Here is a 16,892-nt window from a genome sequence, read left to right as displayed (position 1 = left end):
TCCTCGTCAGTCTTCTTTATCTGGCTTCTGTCGGGCCTACCTATCTCCCCCTGTCCCTGATGCGCTCTCCATCTCTCGCTCTTGGCCTCACGCTCTTCCGTCCTCGTCCGACATCCGATCGCGAGGCGGCTTTGCACTCCGCCGGGTACCGTCTCCGTGCCTCCCGTCCCCCTCCGCCCGTCCTCTGGAGCGGCCCCACTGATCTCAAACCCGATCCGTTGATCCTGCCGGGGAAGGCGCGGGTCTTGGTGGTGTTTCAGCCCTCAGGCTCCTTTCTGTTATTCGACGCTTTTCCTCTCTCCTCTCTCCGTGTGTGTGTGGTTTATCCGATTCCACCGAGCCCCCCCCCCCCCCGTCGAGAGCTATCTATCCCACTGCTTTTCCCAAAAGACTTCCTATTAACTATCTCCTTCAAATGCTTTTTTCCGTCCCTCCAAAAAAAGCTCGCCCGGACTCCCGAGCCCAGGGTGGTCCGTGACACAAGACTCGCCGTCCCCTTCCTCCTCGTCAACCCCCCCCCCCCCACCACGGTTCTCCTTTTCCCGCTCCCGTTCGGTTTTTCCTTTGCGTTTCACGTCTTTTTCGTTTTACTCCCGGTCGCCTTGCCCTCAGATGAAGTCCTTCGAGATGGCCTCCACAAAGTTGGGCGCCGACATGAGGATGGAGATGGTGCAGATGATGTTGAACACGCTGAACGCCACCAGGCACAGCCGGTCGATCACCGCGCCCGCAAACTTCCACTGGTCGGCCGTGCCCGCCGCCTCGTCCTGCTCCCGGAAGCGGTCGGCCAGGTAGCGCACCTCCTCCAGCAGGGCCTGCAGCTGGGGGTCCCCCATGCCGCCGCCCATCGCCGGGCAGCCCCCCGCGCCCCCGAAGCCCCCGCCGCTGGAGACGGTGCTGGGACAGCCCAGTGTGTCGCCGTGGAACGAGCCGGCCGCGGGCGGGAGCAGCGGCGGCGGCGGAGGCGGCGGCGGCGGGGAGACGCAGTACTGGGCCTGGGAGTGCGACGGCGGGCTGGCCCCGCCCGCCACCGCCCGCAGGCTCCCCGCCACCGAGGCGGTGGAGAGGCCGGAGCCGCCGCCGCCGCCGTTGTTGTTGCTCCTCTGCACGGCGTCGGCCAGCAGCGAGGCGTCGTCCAGGCTCTGGAAGCCCATGTACAGCAGGCCGCCGTTGTTGTTGGCGCTGGACTGGGCGTGGTGCAGGTGCTGCAGGTGGTGCTGCTGGTGGTGGGGGTGGCCACCGCCGCCGCCGGCGTGCAGGGAGCCCGTCTGCAGCGGCGCCAGGCTGCCCGGGTGCAGCGGGTGGAGGGTGGGCTCCGGGGCGTTGGGGAGGCTGTTGGTCTGGGAGCCCGAGGAGCAGCGCCGCAGGTGGGGGGCGCAGGGGGGCCGCTCGGGGTCCTCACTCTCGCCGGGCCGCTTCATCCGCAGGAACCACGCCACCCACTGCAGCAGCACCAGCTGCATCTGGGGGGAGAGGGAGGGAGGGAGAGAGAGAGAGGGAGAGAGAGAGACACACACACAGAAAGAGAGAGAGAAACAGAGAGACAGACAGACACACAGACAGAGGAGACGTGAGTCGGGGAACCAAGTGAGCAAAAAGGACAACAACAACGATGGGGCGAGACGGAGAGGGGGGAGAGGCGAGAGGCGGCGGGGGGGTGGGGGGGGAGGTGGGTGTGGAGGGGGGCGGGGGGATGTGCGGTAGGAGCGAAATAACTGAGAATATAAAGAAGAGAAGCGTGACGCGGCAGACACATCAGGGAACGGATCAGCCGCTGACTGCTCCGCCGCCGCACAACATGCGTTCACAAAACGCTGGCGCGTCCCGGAGAGATCCCCCCCCCCCCGAGCAGTACGAGAGTTACGAGGTGTTTGTGAGCGCCGCTCACACAGGGACCACTCGGAAGAAATAAGCACTCGCGTTCAAAAACCCACCGCCGGAATATAATGCTGTGCCTAATATAATAATGGGTGATTAAATGACAAACCGAAGCAAGCGTTTAACCTCCCATTTGAACCGGTTGGCATGGCAGCGCAGTCTTCTCTCATTTGGCAACATTTATAAACGGTCTCTAATTGGACAGTTGAGCGTCTCACCTCTCCGCGGTGATGCCGAGCGATTCCGACGCGTGCGGCGTGCGTGGCGCCCAGGTGGGCGCTACACACCGGTAAGTGGAGGACACGCGCTGCCCGTGACACTCACTTTGTGAGGCGCTTTGGGGGCCATACAAAGAGTTACAAATGTAATGAATTATCATTATTATGAATATGATTGTACATTGTTATGGATACCCTTGACATTGGTTTTGGTCCTCCATCTTCATACCTCACCCTTCTAAAGCCTCAGCGATTCACAATCAGAGAGACACCCACTGCCCTCAGAGCATCAGTACAGTAAAACAGCATTTCCAAACCGAGCGCTTGGAAGTTCTCATTGCTCACTGAAGTGACCTGAAACGAACCCTAATGTGACACAGCGTCTGGGGTTGTTTGCGTTTGTGTGTCCCCGCCGCCCTTAAACAACATCCAGGCAAAGGTGGGTGGGGGGGGGGGGGGGGGAAAGCGCCTGTCCGTAAATCCAGTCGCAGGCTCAGACGTTTGAAATTTAAGATGGTGGCCTCGGCTGGGGCAGAGATTTACCACTTCTGCACATTACCGCAATGAGCTGATCCAGAGAGGAGCGCTGCCTCTTACAGACACGGCCCTCAAGTCCCGGACACTGAGGAGAAGTGACGCTGGCTTTGGGTTATCAGTGTCATAGTGTTGTAGTTAACCACAGCTACAGTCACCTTTAACTGCTGTCTCGATCGTATCTTGTTTACATTTACCTTTAGGGCATTTAGCAGATGCTTTTATCCAAAGCGACTTACAGCCGGACACACATCCACGCAAGGCGACAGCCCGCTTGTCAGCAGCAGTCAGGGTGAGGCGTCTCGCTCAGGGACACCTCGTCACTCAGCTAGGAGAAGCCCACTAGCAACCTTCCGGTTACAAGTCAACCCGCTCCACCTCCTGAGCTGAGCCGACCCTGTTCTTCCCTCATCCCACCCCCCCCCCATTAGCCAGAGAACAGACCCTGGTGGCTGACTGGCCGGTCTGAGACCATATCTACCGCTGGCGCTCTAGTTGTTGTTTGCTCCATGTTGATTTCGGATGCAATTATAATAGGGGATGATCCACCGCCCTTCCCTTAACCCCCCCCCGTCCCGTCCCCCCGTCCCGCCGCCCCGTCCCGCCGCCCCGTCCCCCCGTTCCCCCCGTCCAGTGGCTCGTTGATTGTCCAGCGCTTCCCGTCTAAACGCAGCTATTTATCAGAGCAAAGACAGCCTGGAGATGACGGGGAGGCTTAATGTTGCAGTCGCTCGCTTGCCCGACTTGGACATAAAGCGGATGAGCGTGTGTACACACGGTAATCACAACAGCCACGTCGGACGCATTGTTTCCCCCCCCGCCCCCGCTACACCAGCCTTCTATTTTCTTCATGTCACACACGTGTGCTTCTAGAATGAGATACGTCCGCTTGTTTTATGATCGCTTCTTCCGTCTGTGTGGTGCCAGTGGGCGGAGGCAGATTTATACAGGCCTTTAAAGTCAGTGACGCTGAATTGATTGATAACATATGCAAGTCGCACTCACCGAGTCTCTTTGAAAATCAAGCAGTTGGGATGAAATTAGCGTCGTAATTCGAACGGCTCGTTGGCAAAGGATATTACGATGAGGTTAGAGAATGGGCAAAATTAAACACAATATTGAGAGGCCGCCGAGGCTAAATTAGGTTGGTGTTTCTATTCTATATTACAATATTATTACAGTTATATTTGAATATCTTTTTATAAATCTTTTTAAATTGTGTCTGATTATATGAATTAAATAAAGTTCAATACGTTTGATTTACAGGCAAGTATGCCAACGACACCTCGAAAAATGAGCGTGAGCAACCGCGCAATGTAACAATGTCCCGGAAATGGTGGAAAGCAGTAAATTGGGGGTTTGATTCAGCGGTGAAGGTACTTTGATAACACGCCGCCTTGAAGGATGAGGTGACGGGGCGGTGGAGGAGATGGGGAAGCATTTGTTGAACACACGTCTCAGACGCACGCAGAGACTGGCATCCTCCACCCTCCCCCTATGGAGGTGAAGGCGGAGAACAAAAGGCAAAGGGAGACGAAACGGGGATTGTGTGGGGATAGAGAGCGCAGGGAGAGAGGGAGCGAGAGAGGGAGAGAGAGAGAGGGAGAAAGAGAGAGCGAGGGAGAGAAGGAGAGAGAGTGAGAGAGAGAGCGCAGAGAGGGAGAGAGAGGGAGCGAGGGGGAGAGTGAGGGAGAGAGCGTGGATAGCGTCGGTGACAGGCGAGAGATGAGAAGCCGCTGAAAATAACAGGCGCCACAGAAGTCCTCCAACTCAAAAAAAGAAAGAAAAAGTTTCCAAAGCAGAGAGAAAGAAAACAACAATGATGGCCCCGCAGCCACGTCCGCTGTATTTCTATGCTGACACGTTCTCCACAGCAACACGGGATGTTTACACGTGCATATGTGTGTGTGTGCGTGTGCGTGCGTGCGTGTCTGTGTGCGTGCGTGTGCGTCTGTGCGCGTGCGTGTGCCTGATCGGGGGTGAGTTCCAGAGGACTTACCCATTTGGGCATGGTCCCTCCGTTGGGGTCGTGGTGGTGGTACTGCAGGACCACCACCGTGGCCACGACCGACGCCCCCACGATGATCATGATGCTGGCAAAGTACTGCCCTGGGAGGGGGAGGGGGAGGGGGGAGGGGGGAGGGAGCGTTACAGAACAACACACGCTGCGACCGGCGGCCATGTTTGCCAACGAGTACTGCTGACGGCGGCGGTGAATAAGCAGAGACACGGCATTCTTACTGGTCCGTCGGCGTTGTTACCCTGCCATGTCCCAAAAAAAGTATTGTGTCTAATGTCTATCATTGGCTGCATTTTCCCTTGTCCCGTGCGTACATTTTTATTGTTACATTTTTTTTTGTTGTTTTTGCAGCTGGAAGACTTATCATTTTGTCAATTAAAATTTAACAGCATCCAGATGGACGAATTTAGTGGAGCCTATCCAGAGGGTCCCATTCACCACCCAGGAGCCATAATGTTGAAGCATGAGCATTAAATACCACATGGCTACCGTTTGCTATGGGACGGAAACCAACACCCCGTGATAAATAAAGAACTACACTGAGATTAAAACTCAACAAACCCAGAAAACCCATCACATACGGTATAGAAATCTTTAACCCCCATGAACCTTGCTGAGGCCAATAAGGCTGGTCACGGACTAGGATCCGCTTCCTGGAACACACACAGCCCCGCCCGGGCCGCCGGCTGACCAGACACACACATTGATGTACTCACACAGTCCCCCCCGCCCAGCCCCCCCCACTGACACACACACGTACCTATTAGAGGAATGGAGTCGGATGTGGCCGGCATGATCTCTGCCACGAGCAACATGAAGACCGTTAGAGACAGCAGCACAGTGATACCTGGAGCGAGAGAGACAGAGAGAGAGAGAGAGAGAGAGAGAGAGAGAGAGAGAGAGAGAGAGAGAGAGACAGAGAGAGAGAGAGAGAGAGAGAGAGAGAGAGAGAGAGAGAGAGAGAAACAGAAACAGAAAGAGAGACAGAGAGATGTTCTTTTATTCTTCCTCAGCAAAGCAGTTCTTTAGTTGCCTGTGACAAATGGTCATGCAATGCAGCCCAAAGATAGCTGACCTCTGGAGAACATTATTAGATTTGGCTTCGATTTATCTTGATGCAAATTAGTAAACGGGACGAGATCAGACTAATGGGCGTATAGTGAATTACTTTTCAGCATAATTCCTTTGTAATGGCATTTTCCAAGTAAAGCAAACTCGATCCAAACCACACTATACACCCACACGCACACACACTGACATGCACACAACATTACACATTACACAAACAACCACATGCACATCCACACACAAGCACACAGACATTCGAAACACAAACGTGCAATCTCTCTCTCTATCTCTCTCTCTCTCTCTCTCACACACACACACACACACACACACACACACACACACACGCACGCAGACACAATCCTCTCAATCCTCATTTTTCATTCAAGCCGTCATCCATCGTCTCGGAGAACACTTCCTCTGCTAAACGGTCCCAACGCCCGAACGCAATCAGCGCTCCTGGTTCTGCCCATGTTTCCTTATTGAATGCATAATAATACAGTGGCGGTTCATTAACACGCAGGCTGACCTCACACACTGGGTCCCCGTCTCGTCCATCAACCCGGTGACACACTGCCTTCCTGGAAGACAGTGCGAAGCTCTCTCTCGCTCTCCCTAATCAATTCACTGGCCGTAATTACATCAATAGGTTAATTGGTTGTGTGTGTGTGTGTGTGTGTGTGTGTGTGTGTGTGTGTGTGTGTGTGTGTGTGTGTGTGTCGATTTCCTTAATCCCCTTTGGTGAAATGCTGCATAATGCGTCCTGAGTCTCGGTCAGGATCTGGTTTGACAGCGCTGTTGCCATGGCGTCTTTCCACATCCTCGCCCGTCGAGTCACTTTGTCTCCTCTCTGCCTCTCCAACTACTGTGAAATACTATTCTGAACCAGCGCGTCCCATTATTCGAATCAATGTTTTCATAGGTATATACTGTATGTATGGCCTGGTTGGCCCTTTCTTTCGTTTCATATACTTAAACGTTGAGCTCAGATGCTTCTGAAGAGCTCTTCAGGTTCATTCATAGGGTTTCGAGTAGCCTGCACGCCGGCAGTGGGTTCAGCAGCTAATCTCAACAGCAGCCAGAAGACATTAAGAACCAGGGCGGACACCTGAGCCCCACGTTAAACCCAACCGCCGTCAGCTGGAGAATCATGTCGGCCAACACGGAAGGATGTAGAACCCACGTGCCAGAGTCACGTGACGATAGAAGGCTGTTTCCAACATCAGATCCAGGCCTCTCTGAGCCCGACATAGCATTCGACATCCCGTGCTCCTTTCCCTTTTCAAAACAATAACCTTCATTTGTTTTCCATTCATACAATAACTTTACTGATGATGCATACATCTACATATGAGTTGCACTATGGTTGAAGGGAAACACCTGTATTTGGAGTATTGCCACTGGTACCCGTGAAAAGGGTTCGGTGCCTGGCTCCTCCATCTCTCATCCTCATCCTCCCCCCTTCCCCCCTCCCCCCTGCTGTTAATCACCTCCTCTGCTCCGTCCTGATATTCACCGCCGCCTCCAACGCCTCTCCCCCCACCCCTCCTTATCGCCTTCTTTCTATTTCCATCCAGTAATACCCTCTATACACAAGCCCCCCCCCCGCCGCCTTCCTACACACAAACACCCTGGATGTTCTTTCATTGCTCCTCCGCGCTGTTCTATTGGGTCCCGTGGAGGCCTTGCTGAGCACGCACGGCTGTGTTAACAATTCACAGCTACACACACACACACACACACACACACAGACACACACAGACACACAGACACACTCATGCGTACACACACACACACACACACACACACACACAGACACACTCACGCGTACACACACAAACACACACACACACACAAACACACACACACACACACACACACACACACACACACACACACACACACACACTCATGCGTACACACGCAAACACAAAGGTGTGTGTTTGTGTGTGTGTGTGTGTGTGTGTGTGGGTGTGTGTGTGTGTATGTGTGTGTGTGTGTGTGTGTGTGTGTGTGTGTGTGTGTGTGTGTGGGTGGGTGTACATGCGTGAATACGTGCATGTGTGTGTGCGGCGTGTGTGTGTATGTGTGTGCGTGTGTACTGTATGTCTGCGTTTAAGTGTATATACGTGCGTGTATACGTGTGTGTGTGTGTGTGTGTGTGTGTGTGTGTGTGTGTGTGTGTGTGTGTGTGCTCATGTGAGTCATGGAGGCTTATATTAAACCTGCCACCGGGTCATTTTTCCAGGACCCAGTGAGGGATGAGGTTAGCTTAGCCCCCGTCTGCACCTGAGTATAATAGTACTCCGATGCGGTCAAGCCACACAGCCCGCCTCACTGCAACCTTTCAGCGTGTTTTCTATCTTTGCTGTCAGCCAACGTTGCTGTCCACACTCCACGCATCTTGGCAGTATGAAGCCTTACAGTAAGATGGAAGAATGACAACTATTTACTATATCTTGCTTTCTGCCTAGCTAGACACATTCTTCATACTCAAGAGATGTTTTGATTTGCTTCGTATCCTACAGCCTGCACCTTGATGCAGCTAGGTATAACCCAGCAGACAGTGTTGAGAGAACTCACATTCATTCAGCATGAACAAAAGGTTATATGAGGAAATATGTATGGGAATATTGTGAAAATAAGCTCAAGAGACTCAGCAGAGACTGTAACTAGCATGCTTGGTGAGCACCTGGTCACAGTGTAGGTTCAGCTCATAGGTTCAGCCCCCACAGGAAGTAACGTCAGTTCGTAATCCCACCCAATTTACGTTCAGATTCAGCGAGAGAGGAAGTGTTGCCCAGGTCAGATATCAATTGATTGATCGTCTCCGTCATCATTGAACCTTGAGCATGCAAACTGCATCCCAGCAAGAGCTGTATCCACTTTTGGGTCACAACCAAATCGCAGATGAATAACCTCACAATGTTGACGCTCCTCAGCAGAGATGCGACCCATGGCCTTCAACCCTGTCTGATAACCACCCCCCTGTCCAGCCCTGCTCTATCTATCAACGCCATCCACCTCCACCCACCTCCATCCACCCACCTCCATCCACCCACCTCCATCCGTCCACCTCATCCACAACACACATCAGCCTCTCCATCCCAGCGCAGCCCTCGAACATGTGACCCTGTGACCCCCTCCCTCCCCTCCCTCCCCTCCCTCCTCCCCCTCCCTCCCCTCCCTCCCTCCCCTCCCTCCCCCTCCCTCCACCACCAGCTCAGGGTCCCACTCACCCAGGGAGATCTTCTCCCCAGAGTCTGCGGGCAGCACAAAGACCAGCAGGGTCATGGAGGAGAGCAGCACGCAGGGGATCAGCAGGTTGAGGGCGTAGTAGAGGGTCCGCCGGCGAATGGTCACCACGAAGGTCACGTCCGGGTAGGGCTCCTTGCAGCAGTCGTAGAAGGCCTCGCTGCGGGTGCCCGGCACGCCTGGGAAGAGGAATGAGAGAGAGAGAGAGGCTCGTGGGTGAGCGCACGTGTGAGCGTGCACGTGAACGATGATGATGATGGTGGTGCTGATGATTGGAAAAGAAGACAACAACAACAAGATGATGTAAATCTTGCCGGGAGTTATTTCTGGAGGTTTGGGAGAACAGAGAGGAGTTGGGATATATAATGGAGGCGGAGGCTCCGGGCTCCAGGGCCAGTAGTGCTGATGTTGATGTTGATGTTGATTTAGCTCTCTGGACGCACGACAGCCGCTGCTGGAGCTACGCCGACATTACCCTCCTTCTACCTCAAAACTTTTACTTCATGGCCACTTTTTGGAGCTAGCGGCGGCCAAACGGGAAGAGAAAATGAGTTTCCCCCCGCTGCAGTACCCACACTAAGTCCGTTAGTGCGCCGACACACCTGGCAACTGGTTGTGGTGAGATACACAGAGAGATTTCTTCCACTGCTGGGTGGCCGGTTGGTGCAGGTGTACATGGTGGATGGTGAATGCACTGCATTTATATAGCGCTATTTTATAACCAGTGGCCACCCAAAGCGCTTTACAATATTGCCTGACAATCACCCATTCATTGCCTAGCAATCACCCACAGCTCAGTGGCACACTGCCGGCAGGGGGACTAGGGCGTCCGTGCGGCGTTGCGGCGACCCATGCTTACCCACGAGGTCCCACTCTCCGTTGGGCATGTAGCCCGAGATGTCGGCCTCGTTCATCTGGAGGTCCAGAAGCCAGCCGTCGTACGTCCACGAGCCGAACTTGAGCTCGCACTTCTGCATGTCAAACGGAAACCAGCGCACGTCCACGTTGCACGTGCTCATGAAGATTCCTGAGAGAGGGAGAGAGAGAGAGAGACAGAGAGAGAGAGAGAGAGAGCGAGAGAGAGAGAGAGAGAGAGAGAGAGAGAGAGAGAGAGAGAGAGAGAGAGAGAGAGAGAGAGAGAATGGATTAGAAAGAAGGGGAAAGATCTGACCAGAATGCTGTCTTTTGAGACCATCCCTATCTCTTTAGTTCCCATTCTGTTGGTCTCTGAGGATCAGTCTGGCCTTGACACCTTTGAGCGCCTTTTTCCAAAAATGTAAAATTTCTAGCACCAATCCTGCTTGGTTGCCAGAGGTTCTGTCCATGACGAACAAGGCGTGTCACATTCTGCCGAATGAATTAAAGAACGGTGGAGCCCTGGATAATGATGCAAAGCTTCCGAGCAAACAAATCAGTTTGCTCCAAAATAGACTCCACAATGATGTTGAAAGACGAGTCAGAAATACGCACGGAAGGCATTTACATTTTAGAATTCAAATTCGTTCCAAATGGATTGTGCACGAGCAAAGACAGCGAGAGCTTCTCTCTGATTGGCTGGACGTTAAGTCACAAAGAAAACCGCCCGGGTGGGGAGAAGAGGAAGGAGGAGACGGCAGACTGTAGAAGTCCAGCCCGATGCAGCATGAATAAGGTTGACATTTATACTACCTTGCTACAGATAATTCTTCCCTTTATCTTACTAAACGCCGTAGGAAATTGAAATCTCCCGAGATCGTTACAGCCATAACACATTAAGCTGCCGCTCCTTGGTGTAATTTACACTTTTCAAATTAAGATGAGTCTTTATGAGTGTCATCTCCGCCAGGGATCCGCTAAACCGTCATGGGTTAACGGTGCCTTGCTCATGTCTTTTAATCCTACGAAAATGACTCGCTGTCATTTAATGGCTCAGACGCTGCTCTACACGTGTGACCCCATTCAGGTATTGGGGGGGGGGGGGGGGGTACATTAGCATGTTGTACATACCAACACGCAAAGAGGTGACTTGCGAATGCCCCCCATGGCAATGCCTTTGTCAAAGTGTACTCTGCATCGCTGCACACCGTCTCGTCTATCTATTGGTGTCCGAACGAATGGAAAAGGGTTATTTGGGTCAAATAAATAAATAAATCAAATGAGTCCCATTATATGAGGGGCGTCTTTAACCTTCTTAACGTGATTGAATCCTGGTCACGGTGGCAGGGAGACCGCTATAAATGTAATGCTCCTCCTGTTCCCGGGATACGGGCCCGGGGCGCGGCCGCTAGGTCAGGGCTGTTAGTCTGGCGGCTGGGTAACGAGTAGCAGCTGGTGGCAAGGTCGAGTCGCGCTGGCGCCACACTGCTCCAGGTCACTCCAATCAACACACACACACACACACCTGTGGTCTATGTCTGTCTGTCTGTCTGTCTGTCTGTCTGTCTCTGTCTGTCTGTCTGTCTGTCTGTCTGTCTCTCTCTCTCTGAACCATCACCTGGTCCTAAAGATATTCATAACTCCCTTTCATGGTGCCTTTCATAACCTGCCTGCCAGTATGTCTTTCTATCTATTCGTCCAACTTTCTATCCCTAAATCTATTCATCCATCTTTCTATCAGAAAAACAACTCTCAACAGTTTTCCTCTTTCTTGTAGAATGAAAGTACCTTCTTTCTTTCTTTGTCTGTCCCTCCCTGCATCGATCCATCTCTCTATCCATCAATACATCCATTCGGCCATCAAATCCTTCATCCGTCTTATCTGCCTGTACTGATTCTTGCTAAATTTATGTGCATCTAGTCTCTCAGTCTGTCCGTTAATCTGTTTGCTGTGTGCCTGAAGCTCACGTCTGACTCTGAATCTGACTGGATCTGGTATGTTGTGAATACAGAACACCTATTAGTCATCCAAAACTCATACTCACGATTAAGGAAAATAAATAAAAGCAGAGCCTTTATCCAGCGCTTTGCATGTGTGTGGGGCTGTGTGTGTGTGTGTGTGTGTGTGTGGGGCTGTGTGTGTGTGTGTGTGTGTGTGTGTGTGTGTGTGTGTGTGTGTGCGTGTGTGTGTGTGTGAGATTGTGCATGCAAAACACACACACACACACACACACACACATACACACACACACAACCATACACACTACAAACACAAACACAAAATTACAGAAACGCACTTAGATGCTAACAAAAATCACAATTACGGAAATTGACAAAACAAAAAGTCCATTGAGCCCTTCAGTGGCAGTAAGTAGCAAATAGTCAGAGCCTGCAAATAAACACTTCTTAAATACATTCATTATTAACTTGCCAGAATGCAAATCTGGCTTCAAAGGAGAGCAGACACCGAGGTGTGAGAAAATGTTATGAGAAATTAACAGAACAAATACCATTTGTGTGGTATTAAACACATGCATACACACACACATACACACACACACGCACACACACACACACACACACACGCACGCACACACGCACGCACGCACGCATGCACACACTCACAGACACCAAACACAATGCAAACCAATTAAATTCACCATGACAACATCGACTGAGGAAATATCAGCAGAGCTATTTCCTATTTCCTTCATGTCGATTCCCTTTTAAGGCCACGGGTTCCATGCAGGTAGAGGAAAACACATTTCTGTGATAAGGGGCTGCCAGTGAATTAACCCTTGTGCCCTAGTTCTTCTCTCTGCCTGTGTTATACACATCTTGTACGATTTGACAGGCCTATGTTCCACTTAGATGTATGTTTAAATATGCACATGTTCCACATACATGTACATTTTTATAGGCAGATTCTTCATGTTTATTAAAATATTCAGATATTCCACTTAAGATGTATATCTTAATATACAGATGTCCCATGTACATGGTTGGTTACATGGTTATGGTAATTCACAGTTATTTCACCTATAGGTATTTATTTTAATATTCAGACGTTCCACTTAAGATGCATATTTTTGGCACCAGCCGTTCTCACTGACTTGCAGTCACTCAGAACCACAAAGTCCCGCATTACAAAATACACATTGTCTCTCTGGCGTTTTGAAATGTCTTTCTTTCAGAACTTTCTTTCAAAACTCAAACCCCCACCAGTGAGTAAAGCCTCATGTTTTCGCCCCCTTCCTCCTTATCGACACCAAAACATAACCAGTTGCCTGCTAGATTTGCTGCCACGAACGCTCTAGTGCTCCTATGATAATAGCCAGCACGCCCCCGAGGGCTGGCAGCCCCTCGCCTTTGAATTATTCATCCTGCTAGGTGTTAGCAGATGCACGCGCCTTGGCTAACACAGCCTGTGGCTCTATGTCTGCTGATGAGGAGAGAAGTAAAGAACAATGTCCAAAAGGAACACAGTAATTACACACAGAGAGACCTTGGTAAACACGGCCAAATAAACTGGTGTTCATTGATCTATCCCGTCCTTCTGTCTGTCTGTCTATCTGACACTGACAGATAGACACTGACACTGACATTTTTCGGGATCTTTTCAAACTTTGTATTTTGTCATATTCTTAACATCAGTGTATCTCTTTCATCTTTCTCTCTTTCACTCTCTCTGCCTTTCTCTCTCTCTCTCTCTCTCTCTCTCTCTCTCTCTCACTCTCTCTCTCTTTCTCTCTGCCTCTCTCTCTCTGCCTCTCTCTGCTTCTCTCTATCTATCTCTCTCTCTCTCTCTTTCTCTCTCCCTCCCGCGCTCTGCCTCTCTCTCTCTCTCGTCTATTAATCTGCTTATTGAAGCAGATCTAAAGAGACATCATGTCTTTCTAACTCGCTCCCATCTGAACCGCTGCATCCGTCCGGGTTCTGTGTTTACACGTGCTGCCGCCAAATGAACATGGCGGCTAATGAATAAGGGTCACGGGTAAATGTTCTCCTCCGACTGCCTATTGGTTGACTTGACCTCAGAAGGCTTTGCCCGTGCCGGGAAACCAGAGAGCTCTACAAACACGGAAAAAAACTGTGCTCTTTAATGAAGTGGATGGAAAACGAACTGAAGGGTTGAAAGTAACCCCAGGAGAGCCACCTCGCTAACGGCGGCTTTGTTCAGGCTGAGCTAGGGAGGACGGGTTCCATTTAGAGCAGTCCCCGCCAACTAACGCACTGGGAACGCCGTATCATCTACCTCCACGCCGCGGCCGGAATATTAATGACCGGCGTCGGAAAGAAAAGAGCAGCAAGGGAGAAGTAGCTGAAGCTGGGGAATGGGGGTGTGTGTAATGGATTGGATTGTAATGGAGTAACAGGGGGGGTATTAGAGAGAGAGAGAGAGAGAGAGAGAGAGAAGGGACACTCACCCGGCGGGAGGTACTCAGCGTAGCCGCTGGAGTTGACCAGGACGTTGGTCTTAAAGGTAGAGTCAAAGTCATCATCTGCACTGAGGGAGAAGACAGAGAAACTTTGGTGAGTGGGTGAGTGTGTGTGTGTGTGTGTGTGTGTGTGTGTGTGTGTGTGTGTGTGTGTGTGTGTGTGTGTGTGTGTGTGTGTGTGTGTGAGTGTGTGTGTGTGTGTGTGTGAGTGAGTGAGTGAGTGAGTGAGTGAGTGAGTGAGTGGCTGTGTGTGTGTGTGTGTGTGTGTGTGTGTGTGTGTGTGTGTGTGTGTGTAGGTGTGTGCGTGTGTGTGTGTGTGTGTGTGTGTGTCTGTGTGTGTGTGTGTGTGTGTGCAGGGGCGGGCCGTACTGTTAGGCAAACCAGGCACTTGTCTGGAGCCCCAGGCCCCATAGAAGGCCCCATAGAGGCCCATATCTATTGTTTTTATAAAAATCCCAACATAATAGCAGCGCCGGGATGTCCAATTACTCACGCATTTACTGTCTCCCCGCAACCACGAGAAGCAATCATGCAATCATCCCCCCCGTCAACAATTCTGTCCGCCCGCAACTTCGGTACGCCAGACCCCCCCCTCGTCAACAATCCTGGTCACCTTTGCCTGGAGCCCCCAAAGGGCTAAGATCACCACTGTGTGTGTGTGTGTGTGTGTGTGTGTGTGTGTGTGTGTGAGTGACTGACTGGCTGACTGACTGACTGAGTGGCTGTGTGTGTGTGTGTGTGTGTGTGTGTGTGTGTGAGTGACTGACTGGCTGACTGACTGACTGACTGAGTGGCTGTGTGTGTGTGTGTGTGTGTGTGTGTGTGTGTGTGTGAGTGACTGACTGGCTGACTGACTGACTGAGTGGCTGTGTGTGTGTGTGCTACCTGTTGTACAGCAGGATATCAGGTGTCCACACCTGGTCGGTGGTGAAGCGGAGGTTTTTCACCCCAGGGTATTCTGTTTGGTTCCACTGGAGGTAGTGGTCGAACCAGCCCTGTAGCGCACACACACACACACACGCACACACACACACACACACACACACACACACACACACACACACACACGCGCACACACAAAAACACACAAGCCAACAGTACTTGTCAAAATGATAAAGCATTTGAGGTTGTTGCGTTCTGGCTGTATTTTCAACATGCTGTTGAGAAACCAACAAAACGGTAAAAAGGTCAAGTAAACATTTTCCATTTGAATAAAAGCATGGAACTATTGACCGGAAAGAATTTTAGACTGATTACCATTCAAAGGCTATTACTGTCAAAGCCCTTTTCTCTCATTTATTTATTTATTAAATACAATTTTCCCAAACAGACACTCACACTGAGTCATTGAACCCACAGACACACGCACACGTTTTTTTTTTATACAAATAAATGACATTGAGTTCAAAGTAACAAGATGTCCTTGCTATGGCTTACCATCCTCAGCCAGATGTTTGTCGTCAGCACCTGGTTCTTCTCATCCTAAAAGCACAAGGACCCAAAACACACAGCACACCTTTACAAATATCTTTGCAGAATCTCTTCTCCTCTCAGCGGAGAGCCGGGTATCTTGTCAGAAGCCATTAAAGATTCATGGCTGTTTAAAAGGCGAATCCTCAGGGACAGTGCAGTCACAGCTCAGCTCGCTCTATACAAAGGGCTATCAGCTCAAACCCTGTCACTGGTCTAAGAGGCTCCTAACCTATGGTGCCCCCTTCCTGTTTGACCTCTTGTTAGACGAGCAAACAGGGAATAGTAGTTATTTAGAGGAAACAAGGATCTCTCTGGTTCCCTAGCTTTCGGTATCCAGCTGAATTGTCATTAGACAATAGATGGGGCGTAGCCTCTAGTGTAGAAATGAACCTTCTAGAGAGAATTTGGGAAAATATCTCTAAATAGTCTTCAGATATTTAGTTGTGGTCAACCGCATTTTCCACTTTATCCTTGTTATTCTAATGGCACAGGGTCAACCCTGCGGGCGCTCTACAGACCGTGAGAGGGCGAGGACGTACCACGTCCATGATCTGGATCAGACTGAGGCTGAACACCACCGTCAGCGAGTGGGAGTCGTTGCCCACCGGCCGCTCCATGCGGTTGTAGTCCTTGAGCAGGTTCTTCAGAAGGTGCCTCTGGTGGGGGCCCTGCACCGACACTACGAGGGCCACATCACAAAGCAAAGCGTGACGGCAATGAAGCAGAACCCTTTACACCGAAGCCGCCGTCGTCGTAGGGCAAACACAGGTGTCGCTCATAACACTCATGATGGGTCTGACCCTGTTATGTAGCCGGGCGGGCACTGAGGTAGTAGAGCTATCGGCACTATAGTTCAGTCTGCTTCCCGGGCCCCGCTACATGAAAGGAGCGCCAATCCATAATTGGCGTTGATGAGCGACACCTGTGTTTGTCCGAGGACGACGGCTCGGTGAAAAGGGTCTCTTGAGCTATAGACGGAGAGAGAAATTGTATTGAGCTGTCAAAACACACTTCTGGTAGAGTGTAGGAGAAGAAAAGCAGAAGGGAGGTTCAGGTAAACGCTCAACGACTGTAATGGAGATGCGAAAGAAAGGGGAGACAAGAGGTTGATGTCTTGCACGCCCATATATCGTCTCCATTATCTGCGTTCAACGA

General features: G+C 51.2%; 1 protein-coding gene across 1 annotated transcript in view; it reads right to left on the bottom strand.

Moving 5' to 3' along the window:
* Positions 1–608: 608 nt before the first annotated feature.
* chrna11 (cholinergic receptor, nicotinic, alpha 11) overlaps positions 609–16,892 on the bottom strand; it is a gene marked incomplete at its 3' end in the record, with an annotated part of 18,942 nt that continues 2,658 nt past the window's right edge. Inside the window, exons 2-10 of the mRNA XM_084484695.1 lie at positions 16,277–16,416; positions 15,702–15,746; positions 15,150–15,259; positions 14,253–14,332; positions 9,830–9,997; positions 8,955–9,149; positions 5,411–5,497; positions 4,630–4,739; positions 609–1,463 (exon numbers count right to left, since the gene is read on the bottom strand). Of these exons, the coding sequence (XP_084340821.1) occupies positions 609–1,463; positions 4,630–4,739; positions 5,411–5,497; positions 8,955–9,149; positions 9,830–9,997; positions 14,253–14,332; positions 15,150–15,259; positions 15,702–15,746; positions 16,277–16,354 (1,728 nt within the window). The 5' untranslated portion in view covers positions 16,355–16,416. The remainder of the gene's footprint in view (positions 1,464–4,629; positions 4,740–5,410; positions 5,498–8,954; positions 9,150–9,829; positions 9,998–14,252; positions 14,333–15,149; positions 15,260–15,701; positions 15,747–16,276; positions 16,417–16,892) is intronic.

Source organism: Micromesistius poutassou (genome assembly GCF_964030765.1).
Source record: "Micromesistius poutassou genome assembly, chromosome: 20".
Taxonomy (NCBI): domain Eukaryota; kingdom Metazoa; phylum Chordata; class Actinopteri; order Gadiformes; family Gadidae; genus Micromesistius; species Micromesistius poutassou.
The sequence above is the reverse complement of the archived record's forward strand: the minus strand, read 5'-3'. Positions and strand labels throughout refer to the sequence as shown.